This window comes from Vombatus ursinus, unplaced genomic scaffold (assembly GCF_900497805.2).
Source record: "Vombatus ursinus unplaced genomic scaffold, bare-nosed wombat genome assembly UNPS02009062.1, whole genome shotgun sequence".
NCBI classification, from domain to species: domain Eukaryota; kingdom Metazoa; phylum Chordata; class Mammalia; order Diprotodontia; family Vombatidae; genus Vombatus; species Vombatus ursinus.
This window is the reverse complement of record NW_020948840.1, coordinates 12,007,187-12,019,735: the sequence shown is the minus strand read 5'-3', so window position 1 is coordinate 12,019,735 and position 12,549 is coordinate 12,007,187. Positions and strand designations below refer to the sequence as shown.

At 36.5% G+C, this 12,549-nt stretch overlaps 1 protein-coding gene across 2 annotated transcripts in view; it reads left to right on the top strand.

Moving 5' to 3' along the window:
- The window catches only part of LTBP1 (latent transforming growth factor beta binding protein 1), a 485,724-nt gene that overhangs the window by 363,462 nt on the left and 109,713 nt on the right, over window positions 1-12,549 (top strand). For both annotated transcript variants that reach the window (XM_027850411.1, XM_027850410.1), the window contains exon 20: window positions 11,298-11,420. In XM_027850411.1, coding sequence (XP_027706212.1) covers window positions 11,298-11,420 — 123 coding nt within the window. The remainder of the gene's footprint in view (window positions 1-11,297; window positions 11,421-12,549) is intronic.

The following is a 12,549-nucleotide window of genomic DNA, read 5'->3' as shown; positions in this document are numbered from 1 at the left end:
TCTTTTCTCAAAGATTGATATTTGTTTGGTTTAAGACTCTTATGTCTACCTGAATTTCACATTTTCCTATCTAAGCATAGTAAATAATTATGTATCAGATCAGAAGCATAAACAGAGCAATAATCCATGAATTTACTAACTGAGTTTAATAGAACCCACAAGTCATCATTTAGTCTTTAGGCATAAAATATATATACATAACAAATTTAACTGAGAAACAAGTTAAGGATTTAAAAACTTGTATCTACAGAACCTCTCTCATTGAGACTACCAATGCCATACTTCAGATGGCAGGAATACAGCACCCCATTTACAGTAGTTTCACTTTGCCAACTAGATGATTAGAGTCACAAGCAGAAGTATTAGATCACTGTGTTAGTTAGCCCAGAGTCACACACTTAACCACTTGCTCCAAGCAATACATGTTTTTTGCATTGTTGAAGTCACGTATTTCCTTTTATTAAGTATAAAAGTGTGCAGTGTGCTTTTTTCCTTTTTCCCCAGCTTTGGGTAAAATTTTAGCCATATGTAACCTAGGGATTTAGTCACTCTCTGTGTGTTTTATAGTTGTAGGTTTTATTCATTGTGATCCTTGGACTTGAAACTCATTCAGAATTAGCCACAAAGATTTTTTCAGGTTGAACAAAAATGGATTTTCCCTTCTCATTCCTTATGAATGACTTCTCAATATTAAGACTTAAAACGTGACAAAAAACAGATAATTTGATATGCTCCTGTTCTTATATTCATCCATTTGGTTTATTTTCCTTAGAACTCTTTCAAAGATTATGGATAATTTTTAGATAATTTTACCTTTCCTTGTTCACTCTTTCTTGTGTTTTTGTATACATCCATAAACACATGTCACTTTACGTGTATATGTTTCTATATACATGTGCTTCTATATGCACACATATGCATATGTTGTATGCATGTTCCAGGAATGTTAGACCTCTTTAGATATACAGATTGGAGTTCAGTCTTTTTTCTTTGACTTACTCAGATTGTTTATAATGTTATTTGTAGTCTATGTTTTCTTTTTGCTGTTTCATTAATTTCAGCCCCTTTCTACATCTTATTATGAGATCTAGAGAGGTAAAGGACCTCAGAGGTCATTTAGTCCAACCCCTTAATAACTCACCTGAAGCCTAGAGTGGTTAAGTCACTTTGCTATGGTCGAACCCAGTTCTTATGACTCCAGATTCATTGTTCTTTCCATTATACTCTGAACATTTCAATAACAACATCTATTAAAGGCATATGTCATGCTAGATTCTGGAGAGATGTAAATGAAATAAGGCACAGTCCTTGCCCTGAAGGAGCTTACAGACTCACATTCTTTGTGGTCCTAAGTCACAGTACTCCATTTCCATTCTTTGCCTCTCTAGACATCTCTCATGTACTCTCTCCTCATCTCTATCTCTCATATACAACCTCTTGTTTCTAGTCTTTCCCATCTAATTAATTCCCCATACACTTGCCAAAATCATTTTAAAAAGTGAATATTTGACCATTTCATTCCTTTGCTCAAATATCTTCAATGGTTTCCTATTGTATCTAGGATAAAATGTAAATTTTACAGGTTGGTATTTAGAGCCCACTACAACATGGCTCCATCCTACTTTTGCAGGCATATTTCACACTTCTCTCTTTTACACACTGTATTCTTTCCTAACTAGCCTAATTGCCATGTCCCCAAACTTACAATTCCACCTCTTGAAGACTCTGTGCCACTACATGGACAATCAGTCATTGATGGGGCTGTCTGCTATTTTTGAAATGCCCCGTCATCTTTGCCTGTGAGTTCTTCACTTTCTTCAGAGCTTAGGTCAAATGCCACACCCTCCAGGAAGCTTTCTCTGATCTCCGTAGTTGTTGGTGGCCTCTTCCGCCCTAACTTACCTTATATTTCTTTATCTTTATGCATGTTGAATACCCCCAGTAGAATATAAGCTCCTACTGGATTTTGTAGTTTGTTTTTTTTTATTTGTATCTCTAGTATGTAGCATAATAATCCTTTGCACATAGTAGATACTTAAAAGCATTTGTTGAATTGATAGCACAGGTGTGTGCTTGGACATAAAATAGTTTAGATTAAAATAATTTTAAAAAATCCTTTATCTTTACTACAGGTTTTGCTCTTGTAATATGTACTACAGGTAGAGGTCTAGTCACTGCCTGGTATACAGTCAGAGCTCACAATGTGAAGCTTCACATGTCTAAGCTAGGTTTGTCAACAATACCCTACTTGGTTTGCTCACTCCAGCCTACTCTCGTACTGGCAGGTTTAACAAGAAATAAGCAGCCACCTACCACATGGTTAAATTGGTCCTAGGGCAACTCTGTTGAAGGGAAGTATATAATTCCGTAGGCCCCATTTTAACTCTTGAAATCCAACCCAATAGACAGTTTCTATCTACATTACCAACAACTCACCGGGTAATGCATCTACGCAGTGTGTGATTTTTGTATAACCAGCCGCTCTCAATAATGATACTTTTAGATCTTAAACATAACCATTTACTTAATCGTAAGGCAAAAAAAAAAATAACATAGATGCTAATACATTAAAAATCAATACATAATAAACTTTATCACAATAAGAATATAAATCAAAGGCATACTCTCTCACCAGTACGTACATTCAATTGCTCTGGTGAAATGTGGGCGCATGCTTATGGGAACCTGGTAGAGAAGCACATAATGGAGAAGAACTAATGTGCTTAGGGTAACTCACAGCTCTGAACTTCAGTGTACTTTAGTGCATTCAGAAATCTCTCCATCATATGAAACTGCTTTTCTGCTCTCCCCTCTTCAGCTAAGGAAAACTTCTTCTCCCTTTTATTGAAACACAGGTTTTACAAGTGCTTTGAGTTAACCATATAAGATAAAATAGCAGTTCTCTTTAGTTTGGAGAACTGCAGAGCCCATCAAACTGGCTCTCTCTGGCTTATAAAGACCAATCCAGCCAGTTTTTAACACATCTGGATGCTGTGCTCATAGCAGCACAGCTCCAGCTGGCCAGGATACCAAAATATCTGCAAAACCTTTATGAAAAGCTCTAGGGTTTTCCAACTCTAGGTGTCACTGGAGGACAGTAGGTTCACTGGAGCTTTTGACCAGAGAAGTCAATTCTTTCTGTATCTAATTAGGAGTTGCTCCGCTTTACTGGCAGCTGACTTTTTTCTAACTTCCACACCTCTGCCTTCAACCTCTCAGAGTCTTCTAGAACATCCTGACTCTCAGTGGCCCACCTATTACCTAAAATTTATGGATAATTGGAATCAAAAGAACAGATATTATTTTTTTTCTTATTTAGTATTTTCTTTTTCCCCAGTTACACATAAAAACAATTTTTAACATTCGTTTTTAAAACTTTGAGTTCTGAATTCTTTCCCTTCCTTCTTCTCCATCTCCCCTCACAGAGAAGGCAAGCAATTCAGTATAAGTTATACATGTGCAGTCATGCAAAGCATATCTATAATGGTCATGTTGTGAACGAAAACAGACAAAAAAACTCAAGAAAAATAAAGTTAAAACAAGTATGCTTCAGTGTGTATTCAGACACCCATCAATTCTTTCTCTGGGGATGCATGGCATTTTTCATAAGTCCTTCAGAGTTGTCTTGGATTGTTGTATTGTTGAGAACAGCTAAGTCATTCACCACTGATTATCTTACAATATTGCTGTTATTTTGTACACAGTACATTTCACTTTGCATCAGCCCATACAAGTCTTTCCAGGTTTTTCTGAGAGCATCCTACTCATCATTTCTTATAGTACAATAGTATTCCATCATGATCACATAACTTGATCAGTCAATTTCCAATTCTTTATCCCAAGAAAAGAGCTGTTATAAATATTTTTGTACATATAGATCTTTTTTCCTTTTTGCTTTTCATTTCTTCTGGGATATAGACCTAGTAGTGGTATTACTAGCTCAAAGGGTAAGCATGATTTTATAGTCCTTTGGGCATAGTTCCAAATTGCTCTACATGATGATTGAATCAGTTCACAACTCCACCAACAGTGCATTAAAAATACCAGATATTCTTGATAGGTTCCATGAATCTGTTAAGATGAAATTTGCTAGCAATAAGTACAGAGTTTACATGGATTCAAAAAATAACTTCACAAGTACAAGATGAGGGCACGTTTAAGTAAACACCAGTTCATCCAAAAACAATATGGGACTTTGAGTAGACTGCAAGCCAAATATGAATTGACAGGATACAGTATCTAAAAGTGATAATGTGCTCTAAGGCAACATTTAAGAGAGGCATAGTATCTAAGACTTGGTGATAGTCTCACTATATGTATCCTGCCCTGGTCATATACACCTGGAGTGTTGTGTTTAGTCCTGGGAGCCATATTTTAGAACATTGATAAACTCAGAAGCAATGTGGCATGAAGAGTTGAGAGGCAGTCTCAAAGTCAGGAAGACCTGAGTTCTGGCTGTGTGACCTTGTGTAAGCCTCTTGGGCACAACTTCTCAGGGCTGTAAGCAACTTTCTGAAACTATAAATTGCAGCCAAGTTGCCAACTTACATTGATAGTGGGAATTCTACCTGAGCTTTCCCTCTACCAATGAAATCAGTCTCTGTCCCTATTGATCAGTGGAAGAGATCGAACCAGGAGGGTGAGTGGCTTTCATTATTATGGAGGATCATTTGCAGGATGCTTAGCCTATATAAGATAAGTTCTTCACTAGGACATGATAATTGTTTTCGGATATTAAAGAAAGGACTACCATGGTGGAGAATGTTATATTAGAATCCATATTGCAGAGCTAGAAGCATTAAGAAGTTGCCAGGAGGGAAATTTAGGCTTGAAATCAGGAAGAAAACATTTAAGGATGTTCAAAAATAGAATGAGCTCCCTTGGTCAGGCCAGTTGCCCCTCCCTCTGGACCTTCAAGCAGAAGTTGACTGACTGCTCTTGAAGCATGTTATAGAAGGGCTACTTATTCTGAGATGGATTGCACTGACTGGTTGATGCTGGGGTTCAAGTTATGGCCTTGCCATTTGACAGTTTTTTGACCTTGAGAATGTCACTTAACTTCTCTGGGTTGAGGGTGGGCTTCCTAATCTGTAAAATGGGGACAATATATGACACTACCTCGTTTTCACGGTAGTTGTTAGAATCAAATGGAATTTGTGCAAGGTGCTTTGTAATGCTAATGTTTTCTCTAACTGTAAAGTGTTAAATAAATATTTCATTATTATTTAACCACCCATTATTTTCTCTAATTCAGGGCAGGGCCTTATCTTGTGAAAAGGTCTGACTATCATGTATCCAGGGTTTTTTGTACTATTGGGACCTAGGTTGAGGCAGAGCTTACCATAACAAGTTCCTGAGACCTGAGCTACCCAGTTTCATAATCAAAATCTGGAACCTGAGTCCTAGAAGAGGCTTACCAGTGTCTCCCAGTGTGACCTTGGATAAGTCACTTTTTTCTCTTAGCCTCTGTTTCTAACTTATAAAATAACTTTGACATTAGTTTAGGTGACTAGCCCTTAAGGATTATAATTTTACATTGCCACTGCTGTCAAAAATAATGTTTTTATTCAGTGAAACTTAAGGCTGAAGGAGTGAATTGTGATAAAGCAATAGGAGGCAAAATTACATGATAGCTAGAATTCTAGACTCAGTCTAAAAGCTTGTTTCCACATCCTGCTTCAGGCGCTTAATTACCTGTGTGATCATGGGCAAACCTTTAACTTCTCAGACCCACAGATTCCTTGTCTTTGAAATGAATTGGCTTTTTATAAGCTTATTTAGTCTCCGCTTGCTTTATTCCAGAGCAGACTTCTATTGTGATTTCCTATTTTTAGTCTGGTGCTTCCTAGGAATATCTGATAGTACTTAGAGAGCAGCCGTCTACTGCTTCTTGGCCGCAGATGTATCATCTGCTCTCCCTAGGCCTCTGTTTCCTCATCTGTGAAATAAAAAGGATAGACTAGGTAGCCTCTGAGCTTCTTTCCAGCTCTGAGTCTATGAGAGGGGCTCCATGAATTCCACACCCCTTCGGGAGAGGCTTTGGCATCGTCTCTATTATTAGTCAACAGTCATGTGAATAACCCTCTTCTGTGCCCTGCATTGCTCAAGTTCCTCTGTGGAATCAAAGAAGTTTTACAAGGCCCTTCGCCTCAGAGTGCACGCATTGATTGTAGTCAGGAGGACTGAACAACTGGGGAATAAAACAACATACACTAAATACCATGTTAAATTGTGTAATACAAACAATTCATGTAGTAAGGATTCATAGAAAGGTAAGCTCTGCTTAAGTTGCTTTTCCCTCCTCTTTCAAAGGCATTAATTAATCACTAAGATTCTAGGAACCAGACTCGGAGGGAGAGCAGTAAGTAGACCTCAGTGAGTTTGGCGGAGGGAATAGAAGCACTTCTTGAAAGGTGATTCCTGGGGAGCTCCCACTTTGGTGGGATTTGTATACTGAGTTTATGAAGTCATCCTTGGCTTCATTTTCCTCTGTGCAGTATTGGCCCTTCTCCAGATTTAAGAAACTGTGGTTTTCAAGTATTATATAACCTTTTAGTCAGTAGTCCTGCTTATGCATGTTTCAGATTCTCTAACATTGATGGCAAGGGTCATTTAACCCTGATGATTTTCTGCACATTATGCATTGAAGTTACTTCATTACATTCATCTTTACAAACATCTGTCTCCCATGTCACCATTTAATCTTCTGTAAAATGTTCTTCCCTATGTATGATCTTTAGTGTAGGAGAATAAGTGAAGAGGCTAATTTCCCATATCTTTGTGGTGATTCATTCTTTGTGACCTCATTTGGGGTTTTCTTGGCAAAGATACTGGGGTGGTTTGCCATTTCCTTTTCCAGCCCATTTTGAAGATGAGGAAACTGAGGCAAACTGGGTTAAGTAACTTGCCCAGGGTCACATAGTAAGTCTAGTGAGTATCTGAGGCTGGATTGGAACTCAGTAAAATGAATCTTTATGACTCCAGGCCTGGCGTTCTCTCCACTGTGCCACTCAGCTGCCCTTCTTGGATCTTATGTTGTATTTAATTGCCTTAAAGATAATTGAAAATTAATCTGCTCAACATTTCTGTGGATGATTTTTTTACCTCCTTATGGTATTTAAAAACTAATTTTCCTGACTTGTATTTTCCCTCTTTTCAGACTTGTACAACTCTTTCCCCTAAGTATAATCCTTACCAATGTGTAAGATTATATATATATATAATTATATATATATATATAATATATATTCAGAAAAGCTGGCCACCTGAGGTTTTTGTTTCTGCTCTCTTTTTTTTTTCAGAAGCTCTTCTCTTCTTAAACTTACCATCAATTAGGATAGTTTGGGGCACTGAGCATTTCATCCCAGGAGTTTTATTGTTTCTGAAATTATTATTTAATTAATTATTTAATCATCAAATATTCATTTAGTTTTCATCACAGATGTTATGAAAATGTTATGAATGTTATGAAACATGAAATATGTTAGATGTTATAAAAATTCACAAAAGTTCCCAAAGAACATAATTAGAACTGTTACATATGTTATGCAACTGTTGTGCATGGAGCTTTTTAAGATCTAGAACATTTAAAAGATCTATTCTACTTCTGTCAGATATGTTTTATTATGAGTGAATGAATCAATTTGTTAAGCTCCTACTATATACCAGGTACTGTCCAAAGTACTATGAATAATATGATAAAAAATGAAACAGTTCCAGCCTTCAAGAAACATCTATTCAGAGAGGGAGGAAATTTTACTTAGGCAAATATGCAAAATATGTGGATGTGGGTTGTGTAATTGGGGGCAGAAGGTGGACACTAGCATTTAGAAGGATCAGAAAGTTCTTATAGAGCTGGCATCAGAACTGTCCTTTGAAGGAAATTTAAGCTTCTAAAAGGTAGAAGAGAAGAGAGAATAAGTGTAGAGAATAAGTTGTGCAAAGGCACAGAGATGGGAGACAATGTTCTGCATGGGGAATAGGCAGGATCGTGGACTGACCCTCCATCAAAAGCCTCAGTCAAAACCCTGGGTTCTTGAAGGCTATACTCATGGAGAGCAAGCTTTGCCAGGACCTACCAGATTGGAAAGCCTTCTGGACAGGGCCCCGTGATGGACTGCAAATCTGATGTCTAAGGAATTTATGTAGCTAAGTTTACAGAACACATCTTCTAGCCATCAGATGTACCAATGCTTAAACCATCCAAGGCATTTTTTTCTTTTAAAAAGTTATTTATAGCTTTTTTTTAATATCACCTTTATTTCCCTTCTGTTACTTCATAAGCCATCCCTTGTAATAAAGAATTTTTGAAAGGTAAAACATAAGTGTATCTGAAAAGCTAACCAACACATTAGCCATGTCTGACATATTTTGTAATATTCCACACCCATACTCCCTCACTTCTGCAAGGAATGGATGGAAATATGTTTTCTTACCTTTTCTCTAAATCTAAGGTTAAGTGACATGCCCAGGGTCACACAGCCAATAAGTGACTGATCTGGATTAGAACTCAGGTCTTCCCTGCCTCGAGGTCCAGTGATCTACCCACTGCACTTGCTAGCTGCTTTTAACTGAAGCTAATAACCTTGGCATCAGAGTGAATGGGGGAGGGGAGGAGGTACCAGATGATCTTTTTGATACCTTCTACCTCAGTGGCAGCATGGTCTATTTGCTGTTACTGAATCCTCCATGTTGTTAATGAATAGTGTTTCCTCTTACAAAACCCCTTTCTATAGCTTAACATCAACACTTAGTACCTTTGGTTTGCTCATCCAGAGTCTCAGAAAATATCTATTAGTTTGTTCTTCCTGCTATTTTTGCACCAAAGCAGATAATCATTGCATTGGTATTATTATACTTGTAACAGATCAATATTTAATGATTAGCATCTAAGTTGGCTTTCTTCTGTAGATTCTTTAGTGATGTTGGAGTGTGTAGTTACTCCCTAAATGCACACTCTAGCACTATTAAATCTATTTAGCCATTTAGATATTAAAAAAAACTTAATATATCTATTTATTAATTTGTAGTTTGTTAAGATTCTGGTATATATCTGATAGATATATCTGAAAAGCGGTGGAGACTGGCCCTTTCATTTCACTGGTACAGGGAGCTCCCAAGTAAGGAAACTCCCTCTGCCAATAGTACAATTTTTCAGTTACTTTCCAACTTTTAGAATTGACTAGAGTAGTGGTGACAAACACATAAGGATCCCTGCGGATCCCACATAAGGATGCCTGTTTGACCTAGTTTTAAAATCTGTTATATCCATTTTATCGTGTTTTTATTTTGCTAAATATTTCCTAATTACATTTTAATCTGGTTTCAGCTGCACTGGGTGTGCCCTGTATGCTGAGTTGTTGCCTCTGATCTAGAGCACTGAGAGGTTAAGTGCTTTGTTTCAGGGTCACATGACCGATTTGTATTATAGGAGGACTTGAACCCAGGTCTTCCTTATGCTGCCTCTGATAAGCATGGGAAATAATCTTTTTTTAAGCCACTAGAAATTTCAGGGCACTCTGCCTCTTTATTAATTACTTTAGAAAATCTTGTGTTTTATGTGTGCTTCTAGAAACTCTGGCCTCAAAACAATTTTGTTAATTTTTTTGAATTAAGAAAGAAATATAGTCTTAGGAATTGTTTTTGCTATTAAGTGCTACTCCCCTGTAAATAAATAAGTCCCCAGTGACTACATAATTAAAGGGGGCCATTCATACATTTCTGAACTTGTTAACATTTTTGAAACCAAACCAGGTACTAGACATGATATTTTCCCTGCTCTGTCTGGAATTTCCATGCATGGTGTCTAGGCTAGTCCTATTTCATTATTTACTTTGGCTCTGTCTCTTGGCTCCTTTTTCTAGTTTTTGCCTGCAGCAAAATGGATTCCAAATATTAAAAGATAGAGATGCACATCGGGTAAGCAAGTGGCTGTTAGAAAGTGCTGTTGTTGTTGCACTGATGCCAAGCCAGTTAACCTAGGTCATGAAATGGTGTTTTGACAAAGTAGCATATGCAGTGTCCACACAATTCCTTTTGTTTCACCCTTCCAGAATCACAGATGCCCTTTGCTTTTGCCTATAGAATACCATTTGTGTATTCTTGCTTTGAAAAAGTATAAGTTGCAAATGTGATTCATGAAAACTATATTTTTCATTCAGCCTATACTCTGACTCTATACTTCCTATTTCTGCACTCTCTGGTTTGAATTTTTCCTTTCGTGTCTCATTCTTGTAGAATACATGTGCTGTTACCAAGGGAGATAATGATATGAGTCCAAGTGGGGAATGTGTGTCTAAGAATTGAAACTGAGCATGAAACTACAATTGCTTTTTCAAGAAAAAATTAAAGCATTTGACTAAAAACTACCAAAATTGGTAATTAAATAAAATTTTAACTTAAAAGGATGTAAAATACCCCTTTAAAACAAATGATAAATGTAACATTTTATCCATTTAGCTATTAGATATATTCTTTATTACTTTATTTTGTTTCTTACCTCTTCTTGCAGGAAACTAAATTCTCTGGCATTACTTCTAGTTCAAGATGTCTAATCTGCATCATTTAGTAAACTTAACTTCTGAATCAGCTAAGACTTTTTACTTGAGTTCTCTCTGATTCATAGTCATGTTAGAGTATTTCATTCTTATAAAATTCTTCTGAATCTCCTGTAGCTTAGACATAACCTTTTTCAGTGCCTGGAGCTATGTTTTTTCAGTCCTCAATTTCTCTCTCCTGTATTTTTCTCTTTGCGACAAAAGACTCAACTCTTATTTCTAGCGGTTCTCCAATTCCATCTGAATCTTTAGTTCCCCAATTACATCCTGAAAGACAGTTCTCTAAGACTTGCAGATAAAAAAAACTCCTTGAGGGCAGAGATTTTTTTTCTTTGTTTTTATATCCTTAGCATCTGGCATAGAGCTTGCACATAGTAGGCACTTAAATGTTGAATTGAAGTTAAAAGTGCTTCCTTCTAGATGTTACTTTTCCTTTAATGGTTAATTGCTTATTCAAAGATTTGCTTGGTTCTCTTAAAAGCTGTATAGAAAGAAATAAGTTCATATTATAAAACTGAATTGTTTGACAATATTCTGTTACAGGTAAACTATGGAAAAAAATTTATCTTGTTATGTTACCTTTCCTTTCCTACTAAAGCTATTTATCTAATGTGGAATATTAGTTTGAAACAATTGTTGAATTTTCTGAAACTTTGAGTGAGGGCATTTCCTCTCAAATACCTTGTTGATGTTGTCTCTCTTTTTTTCTTTTAAAATTCTTTATTATTTTATTTCTTCAAGATATTGATGAGTGCTTGGATCCAAAAGTATGCAAAAATGGCAGCTGTTCCAACCTTGAGGGCTCTTATATGTGTACATGCCACAGAGGTTATAACCCAACGCCTGATGGAAAGCAATGCAAAGGTAACTACATTGATGAAAATGTTTCTTGAAAAATTTGATTAGTTATTCTTAAATAGCCAATCTTTTGGTGTGGTATCAACTGGGGATGTTAGGGCACTATAAGCTGAATATAGATTAGCAGTCTGATTTGGCAGCCAAAAATATAATAAGATAAAACATTCTACTAAAGCCCTTCTCACAATTACAGAATTTGAATATTAGAAGCATTCTCAGTAGCTTTCTAGTTCAACCTATGCCTGAAGGAAATGTAGGCATGATGTAAGAAGAAAAAAGTAAAATTTACAAGTGATCTCAAAGTGGAAAAGACTGCTGCATTGAGAAATTCCCTTTCATTGACAGTCTTTTTCCAGGGATTAGATGACCACTTGTGAAGTATATTACAGGGAGATTTCTTTTTTGGCTAGCCATCAAAGCCCTATCCATCCATCTCTAAAATTCTGTGATTATTTAATTAATTTTTGGACCAGAGCAGCTCTTGATGACTATTTACAGAGTGAGGAGAGATGGTTCACAAAGTATGTTGATGAAAGTTGTACACATGACTTTAAAATCACAGATCTTTGCATTACAAGCATTATATGGCATCATAAGCCTTTAGATTGTTTTAAGAGAGGCACGGTGTCCAGAACAGGGGAAGTGATAGTCATGCTGTACTTTGTGCTGGATTGAACCGCATCTGCTATACTACATTTATTTCTGGTTGTCCAGTCTTTGGAAGAACACTGATAAACTAGAGAATCACTCCAAGAAACTTTGAATGATTAACCTGAAGAACAGAAGACCTAGAGGAAATATGAACTCTTTTTCTAAGTATTTAATGGGGTGTCATATGAACGCGGAATTTGGCTTGTTTTGCTTCTTGTGATGGGTGGAGGGTTAAATTTCAACTTATCCTGAGAAAAAGTTCCCTAATAATTAGAGCTGTCCAGAAGTGGGCTGCTTTTGTGTTTAATGATACCCTCTTATCTTGAATGTCTTCAAATCAAGGTGTACTTATGATAGTACCAAGTATATGTTAAGTGCTTAGTAGGTGCCTTTTTTCATACATTGTTTCATTCAAACCTAGATGACTGCTTATCAGTGATCTTGTAGAGATAGGGATCATAATAGAAGACTTTTTTGTTCTCTA